The 16,448-nt window shown below is 62.0% G+C and overlaps 2 protein-coding genes across 10 annotated transcripts in view; one reads left to right on the forward strand and one right to left on the reverse strand.

Moving 5' to 3' along the window:
• HCN2 (hyperpolarization activated cyclic nucleotide gated potassium and sodium channel 2) overlaps nt 1-16,448 on the forward strand; it is a 21,085-nt gene continuing 4,637 nt past the window's right edge. Inside the window, 6 exon segments of the mRNA XM_049708245.1 lie at nt 1-51; nt 53-645; nt 9,782-10,205; nt 11,280-11,441; nt 12,457-12,675; nt 14,076-14,222. Coding sequence (XP_049564202.1) covers nt 1-51; nt 53-645; nt 9,782-10,205; nt 11,280-11,441; nt 12,457-12,675; nt 14,076-14,222 — 1,596 coding nt within the window.
• The window catches only part of POLRMT (RNA polymerase mitochondrial), a 20,682-nt gene continuing 17,873 nt past the window's right edge, over nt 13,640-16,448 (reverse strand). For 6 of the 9 annotated variants that reach the window (XR_007476584.1, XM_049708244.1, XM_004285893.3 and 3 more), the window contains one exon: nt 13,640-14,822. The gene's annotated coding sequence lies outside the window, so the exon portion shown is untranslated. The remainder of the gene's footprint in view (nt 14,823-16,448) is intronic. The other 3 variants (XR_004480073.2, XR_004480071.2, XR_004480072.2) reach the window with 3 other exon arrangements.

The raw sequence follows: 16,448 nt of genomic DNA on the forward strand, positions 1-16,448 counted from the left end.
ATGGACGCGCGCGGGGGCGGCGGGCGGCCAGGGGAAAGCCCGGGCGCGACCCCCCGCGCCGGGGCCGCCGCCGCCGCCGCCGCCGCCGCCGCCCGCGCCCCCGCAGCAGCAGCCGCCGCCGCCCGCGCCCCCTCCGGGCCCCGGGCCGGCGCCCCCTCAGCAGGCGCCCCGGACCGAGGCGGCGCCCCCGGAGGCGGCGGACGAGGGCGGCCAGCGGGCCCGACTCCGCAGCCGAGACAGCTCGTGCGGCCGCCCGGGCACCCCGGGCGCGGCGAGCACGGCCAAGGGCAGCCCGAACGGCGAGTGCGGGCGCGGAGAGCCGCAGTGCAGCCCCGCGGGGCCCGAGGGCCCGGCGCGGGGGCCTAAGGTGTCGTTCTCGTGTCGCGGGGCGGCCGCGGGGCCCGCGCCGGAGCCGGGCGCGGGGTCGGGGCCGGCGGACGAGGCGGGCAGCGAGGAGGCGGGCCCGGCGGGGGAGTCGCGCGGCAGCCAGGCCAGCTTCATGCAGCGCCAGTTCGGCGCGCTCCTGCAGCCGGGTGTCAACAAGTTCTCGCTGCGGATGTTCGGCAGCCAGAAGGCCGTGGAGCGGGAGCAGGAGCGCGTCAAGTCGGCGGGGGCCTGGATCATCCACCCGTATAGCGACTTCAGGTACAGCCGCCCGGAGGGCCGGCCGGCCAGCGCGGAGGGGCACGGCGAGCGGACGCGCACAAGGGTCGTCCTGGGAGCGCTGTGGAGAGGGCGGGGCGGTGTGCCCCGCGGGTGACCTCGGGGCCCCTCGGTGACCTCGGGCGCGTCCGGGACCCGCCCCGGAATGACCTGGGCGCTCGAGGCGCCGCCCTTGGAGGGACACTGGGAGGCGCGCGCCCCCTCCCACGCAGCCTGACATTCCCCGCCCTTCGGGTGGGCGCACGTCACGGGCCGCAGGACCAAGGTCTGAGCGCGGAGGGGCGGAGAGGACGAATAGAGGGGAACGTGGGCGCCGGCGAGGCAGCGGAGCGGAAGGAAGGAGGAAGGAAGGGCGCCCGGGAAGGACGCACCCCGTAGAGGCTGGCGGAGAAAGGGTTAAGCGGACACGCCGGGTCCCAGGGTCTCCACCTGCGTCCCACGCCGCAGGGAGGCGCGTTCCGGGTCCCTGGGCCTCGGTATTGCGCAAGGAGGGGACACTGTTCGTGCTGGTGTCCCCCGGCTGTGTCTACTCTGAGCCGCATCAGCTCCAGCGGCTGGGTGGTGTGCCCAGGTGTCAGTGGTGGTGATGTTGATGTGAATTCAGCTGGCTGATCCGTGGAAAGGCTCAGAGCAAGGCCCGGAGCAGGCTCAGCCGCGTGTGTTTGTGGTGTGCCCAGGTGTCAGTAGTTGTGTAGATGCTGATGTGAATTAAGCCAGTTGGTGCGTGGAAAGCCTCGGAGCAAGGCTGGAGCAGTGTCACGCCGCCGCGTATGTTTGCAGTTCCGTTCCCGGGTGAGCGCTGTGTGGCCTGGGAGTGTGAACGATGCACATCATTGCAGGCCGTGTGTGTGATCACGAACATGTGACTGCGGCGGGCAGAGGCCGAGTGCTCTGGGGGGTGTGTCTGCATGGCGGATCACTGGTGTGTGTTGGGGAGAGAGGGAGTGTGTGCGCATCAGCGGGCAGTGGGTGTGAGGTGTGTGCATGGTGTGTGTGTGAGGTGATGTGTCCGTGACTGGGGTGTGTGAGTTGGGGTGCAGAGGGTCTCCCCAGGCCTCCGGGCCACGATCTCAGGGTAGGCACGGTTTCAGCACCACGGACAGCAGTCCAGCGGCCTCCGAATCCTATGACGCCGCGGGTCTCGCCTCCCTCAGGCCTGAGGTCGGGATTCCTGGATCCCCAGAGCTGGGAAAGCGGAGCTGTGGGACTCTGCCTTTCCCTGGCCCTCCATATCCCCTGTGCCTGACAACTGGGGAAACGGAGGCCCAGGGGCACACAACTCAGGAACGGAGGGTGGAAGAATGTCCAGGAGTCCAGCTCCTCACCCCCAGACCGTCCTGGGAGGTGAATGCAGCCTTGACCGGCGGCTTTGGGAGAGGCCGGGGGCCCAGATGGGGTGCCTCTGGATGGGCCCGACCGGCATGGGGGCTCAGCACCCCTGCAGATGGTTCCAGTCTGTGAAATGGGGATGAACTTGACTTCCAGGGCTCCCTGGCCCACCTGGCCCCTCTGTGAATGGGGGCTAAAGTCAGCTGGCTGGAAAGGGACGTGGGGGCCATGTGGGCAGGGGGAGGTGGCTGCAGAAAGTAGCCATTCCTCTGTCCCCTCCAGCACATCCGCCTGTAGCATCCAGGGCTGTGGGTGGCCCTGGGCTTTCTCTCAGCTACAGAAGGGGTGGGGGCTGCTGGGAGAAGGAGCTGGGCGTCCCCAGCCTTGTGCGCGTCCAGCACAGTTGCCCGTGGGTCCCTGGGCAGATACACTGTAAACTGGGGGTGAGCAACGGGATGGGGGTGAGGGAGGGATGAGTGGGGCCTGTAGCTGGGACTAGGTGAGCCAGTCAAAGTAAAAACCTTAAGACCCTGCCAAGCTGGGGTGCTGCGGGGCCTCTACAACCCCCCACGTTTTGGGAACCCTTCTAGACCCCTCGGATTCAATATGGAGACACACCCCCCAAGCACATGATCGGAGAAGTGCTTCCTGAGCCCCTCTTGGGCCACAGCACCTTAAGAATATAGATCCAATCCTCATGTCAGATGTGAGGTGGCTGCCGCAGCTACCCCAAATTTACATGCGAGGAGAGGGGGTCACGGAGAGGTAAAGTCACTCGCCCAAAGCCACACAGCTAGTCCCCGGCAGAGCAGGGATTCATTCCTGGGCAGGCTGGCCCCTGAGTCTCCACTTTTGGACTGTCAGGCAAGCTGGCCCCTGGCCATGTCCTGTCCAGGCCAAGAAGAAGTGGGAGGAGAAAGGCATCCTGGGGATTGTTCAAGATAAGGGGGCTGCCCAGGGGGAGCCGTGGGTCATCTCTGTGTTCGTGTGGGTGTTAGTTTTAAGACCCATTTGTGGAGCAGTAGGGAGAGGCCTTTCTGGGTCTGCTTGTCCACACTTGGCTCCGTTTGTCCTCATGACCTGACGGTGCAGACACCATCCCCGCTGGTGGCCGGGTAAGCCCTGGACATGACTTAAAAGGGAAACTGGGCCGTGAGACCAAGGCTTCTCCCCCAGCCCCAGGTCCTGCCCAGGGCCATGGCATCTCCACTTTCTTGAGCTGCAGCTTTGCTCAGATTGGCACGGCACCCATCTGGCATGGAGCACAGAGCAATTCATGTTTGGTCAACTGGGACAGCCTTGGTCACGCCTAGCTCCTCGGGCCACATGGGCTTCCAGGGAGGGCAGGCGTCTGCACAGTCCTCGGGGAGGGGGGCTCTTGAGGAAGGTGACTGGACTGAGGCCGGAGGAGCGGGCTGCAGAGGGGCTGCGGCAGTCTGCAGCGAGGCCTGCGCCCGCTGTGCATGGCCTGGAGTCCTCTCCGGGCTTCCCTGCCTCGGTTTCCCCAAATGTGTGGTGCACCCCATTTCTCTTGTTCCGGTCGATGTCTGCACGGTCCGTGCGTTCAGAAGCGGCCTTTTTTCCTTGATACGCTTACCTGCCTCTCCCCCCCACCTCCATGGCGTCCTGGGGCCTGGCACGTTGCGGGGGCGGGGCCCAGGATGGTTTTGGGAACCTGCCGAGGGGCACACATGGGTACCAGGCAAGGCCAGTCAGGTCGTGAGCCCCGTTTCCTGGCAGCTTTGGAACAGCCCCAGCCCTTTCTGAGGCATGTCTTCACTTCTTCATGGGGCCATGAGTAGCACTGCAGCTGGCGCCCGGATAAAGATGTTCTAGGAGCTTCCGTGGGGGTGGGGGAGGGGAGAAGCGTGTTCGAGGGACAGCAGGAAGGATTCAGGTTCAGGAGGGTTGCTTTTCCTTCTTTGCACCCTGAGGTCCATTTCTGAGTCAGAACAAGCATGAAGACCACCCCAGAGCAAAGCAGGGAGAGTGGCCAAGGGGCCAGCATGGAGGGTCACAGCCTGGGCCACTGCCTCCCGGAGGTCCTGGGGCCCTGGCAGGATCTTCTGCCCCTGCCCCCAAAAATGTATGACGAAGAAATACAGTTAACTCCTTCACCTGGCCACCCCGGGCTCTAGAGGCCAGAGAGAGGGCTTCGCGGGAAGGAGGAGAGCTCAGAGGGGAGGGTGTGGGTGGTGGTGCCCCAGGCAGCTAGGGTGGGGCAGCTAGCAACTCCCCACCGCCCGTTCTGGACAGTCTGCTTTTTCTGCCATTTCCAACACCTCCTTAGTTGGTGGTCACTTGGTGGTCAAGGCAGCCGTGGCCGTGTGGGAGCGTGGGCAGGTCGGGGGGGTAGAGGCTTCATCTCCCTAGAGACAGTGTGGGCAAGTGGCTTCCCACGACCTTTCTTCCCGTTCCCGAGTCTGTAAGTGCTTCTGAGGTCTGACCTGAGTCTCTCCTGCTGCTGCTGCCGAATCTCAGTTCAATGTTCCCGAATTGTGTACCACCGGGAGGCCTGGTTTGTGGGGAAAAGATAAGTGGGTCCTTTTCCTGGCCCTCAGCGGAGCTTAGACAAAGCCAGGACAGGTGGATGCTGACCTGTATCTGTGTGACATCCTGTGGGGTCCCTGAGGGCCTGGGGTGGTGGAGGGGCTGGCCTGAAGAGCCAACGGGGCTGGAGGACTTCTCCTGCCCCAGATGGCCCTACGGATTAGCGGGAGATCAGGATGCATCAGCTCATGAGAATAAACTCTGAATGATCCCAACTTGGGGCGGTGGTGAGGGGCGGGGGCCAGGGTTTCCCCGGTTCTGAATCCAGCATGAAGGCACTCAGAGTGGGGGTTGGTGGACATGCCCATTTCCCAGGTGGGAGGATTGAGGCCCAGGGCCCACCCGGCTGGGAGGAAGGACGCTCCATGGTCCCTGTGAGGGGTCAGGGGCCTGAGGTGGCCGAGGCCCCTCTCCTCTCTCCATTGGTTTCCTGCCAGAATTTGGAGCTTCTGGCCCCTGAATTAACTGCTTTAAAAACGTCACACCCCCCACACCCCCTGTTTCAACATCCATGACCTGGGGTTCAGGGGGACACTGGGGGGCCTTCCTTAGCTACCCACTTGCTCAGGACAGACCCTGCCTCACTTCCCCCATCAGCAAGCCCAACCCACATGCAAAGAGCACAGGCTACCCCACTTCCTCCCTGGACGCCGCCCTCTGCCCCTCCCTTGCCTTCCGGCTGCTGGCAGGGGCATCTCAAGATTCACGTTCGTCCTTCTCACTTAAAACCTTCGTGGCCGTGGCCTCCACGGCCCTGCAGAGCCCGGCTCCCACCCCCTCTCACCCCTTCTCACCTCCCTTCACACCCCTGCTCCAGCCCCAGGCCTCCCGGCCGCCCAGAAAGGCAAACTCCACGCAGCCACGGGACCTTTGCACTTGCCGTTTCATCCGCCCAGGGTGCAGTGCCCGCACTCTGCCTAGCGGCCCTTCTCCATTATCCACCCACACGTCACTTCCTCTGAGAAGCCGTCCCAGCCCACCCTGGCTAAAGTGGCCCCTCTGAAGCCTCCCACTCATTTATCTGTCTGTGTGGAACGCCTGTCTCCCCCCTGGGCTGGGGGCCCTGAGGGAGGGCCGGGTCTGTCTGGTCGCCACGTGTCCCCCAGGCCTGCACACAGTCAGCCCCACAGCCTGCCCTGTCTTGGGATCGCTCAGGAATCTTCCCCTGCAGGAGTCTCAGTTTCCCAATCCCTGACACCTGCCTGGGATCCGTAACTCACATCCGAGGGCTCAGGTCCTAATAATCCATCCCTAGCTCATCCTTAATCCCTGACCCCCCCTCCCTTCCCGGCCCCTAATCCCCTAGGATTTGCCCGATCCGATAGGTAATTCCTGGACTGCTTCCAGCCTGGTTCTTGGTTCTCTGACCCTGAAGGGAGGGAGCCGCTACCCTTGTTAACAGCGTCCCTGAGCAGCCACTTCAAGCTCCCGGGACGCCCCTGCCCCTCGGCCCTGCCCTGCCTGGTCCTGGAAGCATAGGGCTGCGTGTCAGCTTCTGGAATTGGAGGGGCCCCAAGTGCTGGAGACGGGAGGGTGACAGCATGGTCCTGAGCTGTGGCCTGGAGGTCTGGCCGCCTGGGTTCCGTCATTTCACCACTTCCCACCTGGGTTTCTCCGTCTGTGCAGAGAGAAGGGTCGGGGCAGCTGCTGGAGCGGGAGCTGGGCCCACAGTGGGGGCCCCGCTGACATCAGAGCCATGTGGGTGTGGCGCCTGGGAGAGGGTTCCAGGCTCTCCTGTCTACAGGGCGCTGGGGGTCGTTGCCGCTGAGCCCCCGCACCCCACCAGGAGCCCCGGCCTTGCTGGTCTCTCAGGGCCCAGCTCCTGTCCTGGCACAGGCAGGAAGCGGGATCTGAGTGTTTCCCGACGGGGCCCGTTGTTTGTTAGGAAGGACTTTTCAATACGAGGTTTAATTACTGTCCCTGAAGGCCCTGGGTGGCTGAGGGCTGACTCAGGCCCCTGCAGGCCCCGACCCCGTCCCAGGGGTCTCTGGGTCCCAGGGGTCTCTGGGGCAGCCTGATGCGGGAGGGGCTGCCAAAGTTGGGCAGAGGAAGCATTGTGGCTCAGAGAAGGACAGTGATTAGCCCTGGGATGCACAGCCCAAGGGGGCGGGCAGGGCGAGGAAAGGGGGTGCTGGGGAGAGGGACCTGGATCCTCTGCCCCAGCCCTCAGTTTCCCCTCCTCCTACCCAATTCCAGGAGGACCAAGGGCCACAGGCCTGGGGGCGGCAGGCTGGCTTTCAGGTCTTTGCACCCCTCCCTGGCTGGGCCACCTCTCTGGTCTGTCAGTGGGGAAGTGTGGTGCCTGCACCCCCACCCCCCGCCCCCAGAACAAAAGGAGGGAACGTCTAGGACGAGTCGCCTGTGAAGGAGGAGGCCGTCTTCATCCTGGCCGTTTACGCTGTGGCTACCCGACCCTGGTAGTTTCTAGGCCCCCCGATTTAGATGGTTTCTAACCGCCCCCCCTTGGTTTCTAGGCTCGTGCCCCTGGCCTTCCTGCTTGCTTTGTCCCTGGGCATGAGCATCCACTGCCGTGGAAGCTCTGGTGGTGGAAATGGGGACTAGGCGGGTGCGGCCCCTCAGTCAGGTTGGGGCTGGGCCCCTGGGGGTCTTGAGGATGAGTAGATGCCCCACCTTGTCTGGATTCAGGCAAAGGAAGGTCTGAGCCCAACACCTTGTCTGGATTCAGGCAAAGGAAGGTCTTGAATTTGGAGCAGTCATTTGGGTTTTGCCCTTAACACTCACCCCAGATCATGTCAACCCTTTCAGCTCTCAAGGTCTCCATCCCCACACCGAGATGGGTTTCCCGGGCTCTCCCCATCATGGTTGGAGTCCCCATGGCCACTGGGAGAAGGCTCCAGTACATGTGGGCGGACAGAGCTGGGGGTGGGGGAGAACCTCAAAGCCTGCCACTCCCTGGGCTCCTCCCGGACAGACAGGAGACTGAGGTTCCCAGGGGCTGCAGGGACTTGCCCAAGGTCACACCTGCCAGTGGGCGGGAGCCCAGGTCTGGCTGCTGTCACCACGGTCTTAGACGTTGGGTCCCTTCCAACCTTGGCTCTGGAAGACCAAGCTGCTGTGAACATCTTGTTACAAATCACTTTTTAATTGTTTTCTCTTCCTCTTGGATGATTTCCTTGGGATCAATTCCCCGAAGTGGAAGGCCTGGGTCACCCGGCAGGCGCGGTGCTGTAGCTCTTCCCTCGGGGGGCTGCTCAGAACAGAGCCAATTCGCAGTGAGTCCCAAAACAGGGAGCCCAGTGCGGCCAGGCCAGCGCTGGGGTTTACGGCTTTCTGCTAATTTGGGAGAGTCCCTCCAGCCCTTGGGAACCTCAGTCTCTTCTTCTATCCATCCGGGAGGAGCCCAGAGAGTGGAAGGCTTTGAGGCTCCCCCAGGCCTGTCCTGCCTACACATGCTAGAGCCTTCTCCAAGAGGACATGGGGACTCCGGCCATGATGGGGAGGGCGCCGGGCCTACGGGAGAGCCCTGGAAACCCACCGCGGGGTGGGCGTTTCTCCCTGCACCGTGATGGGCAAAATCAGACGCATGACTCTGTTCAGAATTTGAGACCCTCCTTCGTCCGAATCTAGACAGGGGCTGTGGGCTTAGACCCCCATCTGGGGCATCTACTCATCACTGAGACCCCGGGCCTCGGAGGTTTTCTCTTTATGTATACGTGTTAACAGAAATATAACATAACAGTTAGCCTTTAACCATTTAAAAGTGTACCGCCAAGTGACATTAAGTACATTCACAGCGTGGTGCAGCCATCCCCCTTATCACTCGCCAGAGCTGCTTCATCTTCCCAAACAGAAACTCCCCGGCCCCTACAGCCACAAACCCACTCTGTGTCTGTGGATCGGCCTGTCCTGGACGTTTCCCATCCATGGAGTCACACACTGTGGGTCCTTCTGTGTGCGGCTTCTCTCACTGAGCATCGTGGTCTCAGGGTCCACCAACGTGGTAGCGGGTGTCGGGGCTTCTCTCCTTTCCGTGGCTGCGTGACGCCCTGTGTGTGGAGGGACACATGTGTTTGTGTGTCCATCCGCTGGTGGACACTCGGGTTGCTCCCACACTCTGGCCATTGTGAATCGTGCTGCCGTGGACACTGGTGCACAAGTGTCTCTTTGAGTCCCTGCTTTTGAGTCCTTGAGTGAAGGCCCAGGAGTGGAATTGCGGGGCCGCATGGTGACTCTAACTTTCTCAGGAACCAACAGGTTTCTCTCGGAGTGGTTTTCTTTCCTATTTTGTCGATTGCCGCAGGGCTGGGCATCTCTCCATGTGGCCTTTGCTGCATCTGTCTGTCCTCGTGGGTAAATGCTGGACTCAGGACACTGTGCCTGGCCGTCAATATTCCTCAGATGGACGGGCCTTTTTCTGGGAGCACAGAATTCCCGGGTGGAGTTTTGGAATGGACCTCCAGGACTTGTATCGGTCCTGGGCATGTTTGGCCAGTCATCCCTTTTTCAGGTGTACTTATCACATGAAACATCCGAGCCGTGGCCAAGTCCCGTCCCTCAGGCTCTTCTGCCACCTGGCCCTGCGCTCTGCCAGGCAGGCCTTGGCTTCTCCCTTTTTCCCAGACGGCCTGGCACCCTGGCCTCTGTCCGGTCCCCAGCCCCCCCGGCTGCTACCTGAAATGGATGGACAGCCAGTGCCCCCTGTTCAGCCTTCCGGTGCCCCACTGGGAAGTCTGGCCAGGGTGGGGGTCCTGCACCTGGATGTCAAACTGTGGGTGTCCGGTGCCCACCTGGCACCTGCAGCCCCCGGCCGCCCAGCCACTCAACCCTCCTGGCTGCAGTTCCCACCCCCCACCCCCCCGCCCCTCCAGCTCCTCCGCTTGTCTGTCTTCCCCTCCTGGCTCGGCCCTAGTGCTTTTTGGACGGCAGCCTTGTGCCAGGCACGTTGGGCCTTCTTGGTCCTGGCAAACATTTAGTCAATTTTTGAGCGGCCTCTTGGACTCTTCCAGGTCTCCGGCTTCTTCAAGGAGAGAAGGTCAGGCTGGGCCAGAGAGAGGGACCTGGGCTGGGGGAGCCCAGCAGTGCTGTCTGGGGCTTGGGAGGGCTTCCTGGAGGCGGGGTCCACAGTAGCCGGGGCCAAAGTCTCAGCTTTGCCGGAGGAGGCGAGCGCTGGGCTGGTCTTCAAAGGCGCATGCGCGTGTGGTGGGGCAGGCAGGCTCCGCGGAGGGCCCCGCGCAAAGGTGGAGGTGTGACCGCGTGACCGGCTGCACCTCGCCCCCAGGTTCTACTGGGACTTCACCATGCTGCTCTTCATGGTGGGAAACCTCATCATCATCCCCGTGGGCATCACCTTCTTCAAGGACGAGACCACGGCCCCGTGGATTGTGTTCAACGTGGTCTCGGACACATTCTTCCTCATGGACCTGGTGCTGAACTTCCGCACGGGCATCGTGATCGAGGACAACACGGAGATCATCCTGGACCCCGAGAAGATCAAGAAGAAGTACCTGCGCACGTGGTTCGTGGTAGACTTCGTGTCCTCCATCCCCGTGGACTACATCTTCCTCATCGTAGAGAAGGGCATCGACTCCGAGGTCTACAAGACGGCGCGCGCCCTGCGCATCGTGCGCTTCACCAAGATCCTCAGCCTGCTGCGCCTGCTCCGCCTGTCGCGCCTCATCCGCTACATCCACCAATGGGAGGAGGTGAGCACGGCTGCACGTTGGCGCAGGGGCGGGGTCATGGGCGTGGGCAGGGTCGTGATGAGCGAGGAGGAGTGGTGACGCGGATGCAGGCGTGGGGTCTGTGGGGTTGTGATGGGCTGGAGCGGGGCTAGGATGTAGGGGCGCGGGGTTGTGATGAGCGAGGGGGTGGTGATGGGTGAGGATGCCGTGATGGGACCCGGCCATTGGCTGCAGGAGGGGGGCAAGGAGGCACCAGGAACAAAAAGGCGGGGCCATGATGGGAGACTCTGGGCGGGGCTACCGGGGTCCAGGGACATGGTCACAGTGAGAGGACAGGTGGGGATACAGGCAAACGAGCGGGGTCATTGGGTGGGGCACTGGGCGGAGTTACAGGGACTGCAGTGAGGGGCCTAGGAACCTTAGGGGTGGAACCTGGGCCTCGGGGCGGGGGCGGGGGGCACGGGGCGCGGTCACAGGAGCTTGTACCCGGTGGAGGGTCGGGGGGTCACAGGGAGCGCAGCATGGACGCTTAACGCATCCGCACCGCTCTCCTTCCTTCTACCCTGTAAGAGGCATACTCCACAGCCCCGGTGGCAACGGGGAAGCTGAGGCTCCGAGAAGCGAAATCACGCCCCTCTCCCCCAAGTTCAGACCCGCCTCTGGACTGTGACCCGATTCCTGAAGCCCGCGGCCACCACGCGGGCTCAGAGTCGCCGCCACTGTCCAGGACAGCAACTAGGCTCCGAGGCGGGGAGTGGGTGGGGACAGGGCTGCGGAAAGAGGCCGTGGTCCTGGGAGAGGGCAGTGGGCAGACGGCCAGGCAGAGAGATTTGGGCGCCCGGGGCGGCAGGCCGAGCAGGGGCCCATGTGCTCTAGTCTAGGGTGCTGCATTACCTTGAAAGGCAACGGGTCTCACAGGAGCGGGGGCCCCACCGGCCGCGTGGGGGGCGTGGTGAGGTGGGGCGGCTCCCAAGGGGAGTGGGCCCTGCGGAGGGCTTCGTCCTCCCACTGCCCGGGTCGCAAGAGGCCGTGGGCGGAGGCCTCTCCCTCGCACACCGTCTGCGGGACTCTCACGGACGCCGCCCCACCCCCCAGATCTTCCACATGACCTATGACCTGGCCAGCGCGGTCATGCGCATCTGCAACCTCATCAGCATGATGCTGCTCCTGTGCCACTGGGACGGCTGCCTGCAGTTCCTAGTGCCGATGCTGCAGGACTTCCCGCGCAACTGCTGGGTCTCCATCAACGGCATGGTGGTGAGCCCCGAGCCCCCCGCCCCACATCCGCTCCCGGAGCGCACGGCGCCTGAAACACTCCTCTGGGGGTGAGCGCCCCTCTGGGCTGCTGTCCGACTTCGAGCCTTGCCTTGCAGACCCCGGAACCATGGAGATCTTTGACCGTTTGAGGGCTATAGGACAGTTTCTGCCCCCCAGGGATCGCATCATCTGCTTACTGTGCTTTGCGATGCATTCCACTTTTTAATTTGCATACATGTATTTAAAAGACAGTTTTATATCATAGCCCTCAAATGGAAAAGTGGTATCATGGGCCGTGAGAGATAAAAATTGGAGACTCACAAGCACCTATTACTTCCTGGCTGAGACGCTGAGTGTTAAAAGCTTTCCTCCTGCACGTGGGGCACAGGGCAGGTGGGCACTGACGTGCGGGAGCAGCGGAGGGAAAACCCGTGGGTGCCCAGCCGGCGCCTGGCACAGCTGCCTGGCTGAGGCAGCTCACTGTCTGGCCGGACACCCAGGCATGTGGTCCTGTTTCCTGAACGGGGCCCGCTGCCCCCTCCCCTAGCGAGGTCAGCTGAGGACTGGGAAGGGCTCCTGGTCCTGCCTGATGCCTCCCCCCTCTCCGCCCCTCTGATCAGATGCCAGTGTCCCCAACTCACTGTCTCCGGGGTCCCCGGAACTTTCCCATTCTCTTGGCCTCACAGACACTCTCATCAGAGGCTGAAAAGTGGTGGGGGCTCCTGAGCCCCCAAGGCTAGACTCTGGCCCCTCCGAGCCTCAGTTTCCCAGGACTGAAGTGGGGAGGCGGCTTCAGACCTGCACCTGCTGCTGAGTGGCTGTGACGTGTGCGCACAGCCATGTCAGCTGCCTGAGTCTCAGTGTCCCTTGGTTACCTCTGGAAGACACGGAGCTCACCACCTGGATGCCTGGGGGAGGACAGGCAGGCGGGGCCCTGGGGGGGTGGTGTGCGTCAAGGGGCTCCCTGGGGGCCACGAGCGCCCACCCACCCGCCCCCCCACCCGTGGCCTTGCAGAACCACTCGTGGAGTGAGCTCTACTCCTTCGCGCTCTTCAAGGCCATGAGCCACATGCTGTGCATCGGGTACGGGCGGCAGGCACCGGAGAGCATGACAGACATCTGGCTGACGATGCTGAGCATGATCGTGGGCGCCACCTGTTACGCCATGTTCATCGGCCACGCCACTGCCCTCATTCAGTCGCTGGACTCCTCGCGGCGCCAGTACCAGGAGAAGGTGAGAGGGGGCGGCACCCCACATCCCCCCAGCTCTGTGGAGGAAGGAAGTCTGGAGCCTGGAGGGGGACAGGGCAGGAGGGGTTGAGGGAGACACAGGCCAAGGGAGGGGACGGGAGCCAGAGGGGTCCGAACAGGACAGGGCCAGTCCAAGGGGCATCAGGGGGCTCCAGGCTGGGGGGAAGGTCTCTGGGCCGTCTCGGGAGGGGCTGGGGTCCTAGGGTCGCTCAAGGACACGGGGGAAGCCTCTGGGGGAGCAAGGATGTCCTGGCACTTGGCCTTGGTGGGGGAACCTCCGTGGAGCCAATCCAAGGGCTGTGGGCCGGGAAGGGCCGAGAGAGGGCGGGTGCGACCCCACAGGCCAGCCCTTTCTGGAGGTCAGCCTCAGTCTCCCCTCCCTAAGGCCAAGGGGGGCCTGGTCCCTGGGACATCGCCCCATTGGCCCTGCACTGCTATCCGGTGGCTGGCCTTGGCCAGGCAGCTGCAAGCCCCCAAGCAGTGCCCAGCAGTCGGGTCGGCTGGGTCAGCTGGGCCTGGTGCCAGGCACCCCGGCTGTCCGGAAGCCACCAGCCTCCTACCCAAACATGAACTGGTGCCGCCACCCGCCTGCCGTCACGGGTTCCGCTGAGCTCAGGGCAGCTGTGGCCAGGCGGGGCTGGGCTGATTTCTAGAAAGATCATTGGGGAGGGGAGCCAGGGCCACCAAAGGGTCTGGGACCTCTGGGGCGGGGGCCAGTACAGCCCCCTCTAAGGGCTGGGGGTGGGGTGCTGGTGGCGGGAAAGGGTTGCCAGATGAAATTCAGGACGGGACTTCCCAGTGGTCCAGGGGTTAAGACTCCACACTGCCACTGTAGGGGACACGGGCTCCACCCCTGGTAGGGGAAGTTCTGCATGCCGTGTGGTATGGCCAAAAAAAAGGAAATTCAGGACATAGCAATAACTTTTTTTTTTTAATTCATTCATTCATTTCTGGCTGCGTTGGGTCTTCGCTGCTACGCGTGGGCTTTCTCTAGTTGCGGTGCGTGGGCTTCTCATTGCAGTGGCTTCTCTTGCTGTGCAGTGCGGGCTCAGTAGTTGTGGCGCACGGGCTCTAGAGCACAGGCTCAGTAGTTGTGGCGCACAGGCTTAGCTGCCCCAGGCTTAGCTGCTCCACGGCACGTGGGATCTTCCAGGACCAGGGCTCGAACCCGTGTCCCCTGCACTGGCAGGCGGATTCTTGACCACTGCACCACCAGGGAAGTCCCCTGCCCAGGATATCCTTATCTGGGGCATTTTGGTCGTTTATCTGAAGTTCAGATCGCCCTGGGCATCTCGTATTGTGTTACTGTTAAGTCGAGGCCCACTCGGGGCGGGGGCTCGGGAGCGGCGGCCGCTGACCCGGGCCCCCCCCGCCCTGTTACAGTACAAGCAGGTGGAGCAGTACATGTCCTTCCACAAGCTGCCTGCTGACTTCCGCCAGAAGATCCATGACTACTACGAGCACCGCTACCAGGGCAAGATGTTCGACGAGGACAGCATCCTGGGCGAGCTCAATGGGCCCCTGCGGGAGGTGAGGTGGGGGTCCGCGTGCGGAGGAGGGTCCTGGGGGAGCCCCACGGGCCCCTGCAGGAGGTGAGGGGCGGGGTGCTCACTCCAGAGGCTCCAGGGAGGGTCCTTCCTGCCCCTCCCAGCTCCTGTTGTGGCCCATGGTTCTCGGTGTCCTTGGCTTGTGGACACGTCACCCTGGCCTCTTCCTTCATCTTCACGTGGCCTGTTCCTGTGTCTCTGTGTCCCCTCCTCTGTAAGGACACCAGCCACTGGGTTCAGCACGACCTCATCTTAACCAATCACACCTGCAAAGACCCTGTTTCCACATCTGGCCCCGTTCACACGTACCAGGGCTCAGGACTTCAGCGTATGACGGTGGTGGGCGGACAGTTCAACCCGTGACCCTCAGCAAGCAGTTACTGGGCGCCAGCCGTGTGCCCTGCCCTGTTTCCAGGGAGGTGGTGCCAGAGGGGAAGCTCTGGGAGGGACAGAGTGGGGAGGGGCTTGGGGCGACTCACAGAGGCAAGTGTGAGCCTGCGTGGCCCTGAGGAGGGACAGGAATGGGCGCTAGGATTTCTCCCGAGGGTGGAGGTGCCTCCCAGCAGGCAAGCACTATGGCTACCTGCAATGAAAATATTCGCTGGGTAATTATTTTCATTCATTCACTCATTTACAGACAAACACGTCACAGACCACAAAATGCATGAAATGCCGTGTCGAGTGTATTCAGAGTGGTGCCACCACTGTCGCCTAATCCCGCGGCCTGGCCTCCCCGGCTGCTCAGGACACCCGGCCCTCACTCCCCATTCCCCTCCCGCCAGCCCCTGGCGACCTGTGTTTGATCATTACTTAGGTGTTTACATAAAGTCAAATTTACAAAACCAGATATATTCAGAAAATGCCCGTCTTCTGTCCTGTCCCTCTGCCCGGTTTCCTCCTGCTCTCTCCGTCCATTTTCTGCCTTTTTAACAAAACAAAGGCGGGCAGGCCTCCAGGGTGTCCGTGCCTGGCGCTCCCTCTCTGGGTCCTGTTATGCTTTGTGGGAGGAGCTCGAGGCACAGGGCAGAGGCGAGGGTGGGGTCGGGGCCCTGCCGGTCTGTCCAGATTCCCCTCCGAGGGCGCCACGAGGGAGACGGTCCCAAAACGCCCAGGTGAGAGGTGCACCCCTCAGGTGCGATTCTCTTATTTTCCTGCCATCAGGGGCTTATTTGCATTTCTTTCTGTAAACTGTTTATAACTTTTGCTTGTTTTCCTACAGAACTTTTGGTCTTTCTGTTGTTTTTATTATTTTTTGAAAATTGGGAGCGATTTATTTATTTATTTATTCATTTATTTATTTATGGCTGCGTTGGGTCTTCGATGCTGCATGCGGACTTTCTCTAGTTGCGGCGAGCGGGGGCTACTCTTCGTTGCGGTGCGCGGGCTTCTCCTCGCAGTGGCTTCTCTTGTTGCAGAGCATGGGCTCTAGGCACGCAGGCTTCAGTAGTTGTGGCTCTCGGGTTTAGCTGCTCCGTGGCCTGTGGGATCTTGCCGGACCAGGGCTCGAACCCGTGTCCCCTGCATTGGCAGGCGGATTCTTAACGACTGCACCACCAGGGAGGTCCCTGGCCATTTTATCTTTAAAACTTGCTTACTGTGGTTTTATTCCCCCATGTGTGGAATTTTTATGCCCTGTACGTCAGGTGCTGCATGTATGCTTGCTGTACACAGTAAGTGTTCAATGTGTGCTTGTGTAACAGAGCGAGTGTTACAGTGTTCAGTGTTTGCCTTCTGTACGCAGCAGGTGCTCAACACCTGACTGCTGTACACAGTAGGTCAATATCTACTCTCTGCAGACATCAGGCACACAATACATGCTCGCTGTATACAGCAGGTGCCCAATACCTGCTTGCTGTACACACCCAGGCTTTAGAGGAATTTGCCCACGTTTTCTTCTAATACTTGTAGGGTTTCATTATTGGCATGTAGACCCCCTATGCCTTTGGAATTTATCGTGGAATCTGGCGTGAGGAAGGGATCCAGTCTTATCTGCTGTGTGGGGCTGAACCATCTGGCTCTGCCCCGAGACTTGGTGGGGGAGGGGCACCTTAGGCTGAAGTTCCCTCCTGCTTGGGTCTATTTCTGGACTTTTCATCTGTCCCATCGGCCTGTCTGCTCTGTGTGCGCCAAACCCACTCTGCATCGCAGAGGTTTGCGATGTGCTTCGGTGTCTTAGAGGGTGAGTTCCCCCTCCCTGCTTGTCTTTGTC

This window comes from Orcinus orca, chromosome 3, assembly GCF_937001465.1.
Source record: "Orcinus orca chromosome 3, mOrcOrc1.1, whole genome shotgun sequence".
NCBI lineage: Eukaryota > Metazoa > Chordata > Mammalia > Artiodactyla > Delphinidae > Orcinus > Orcinus orca.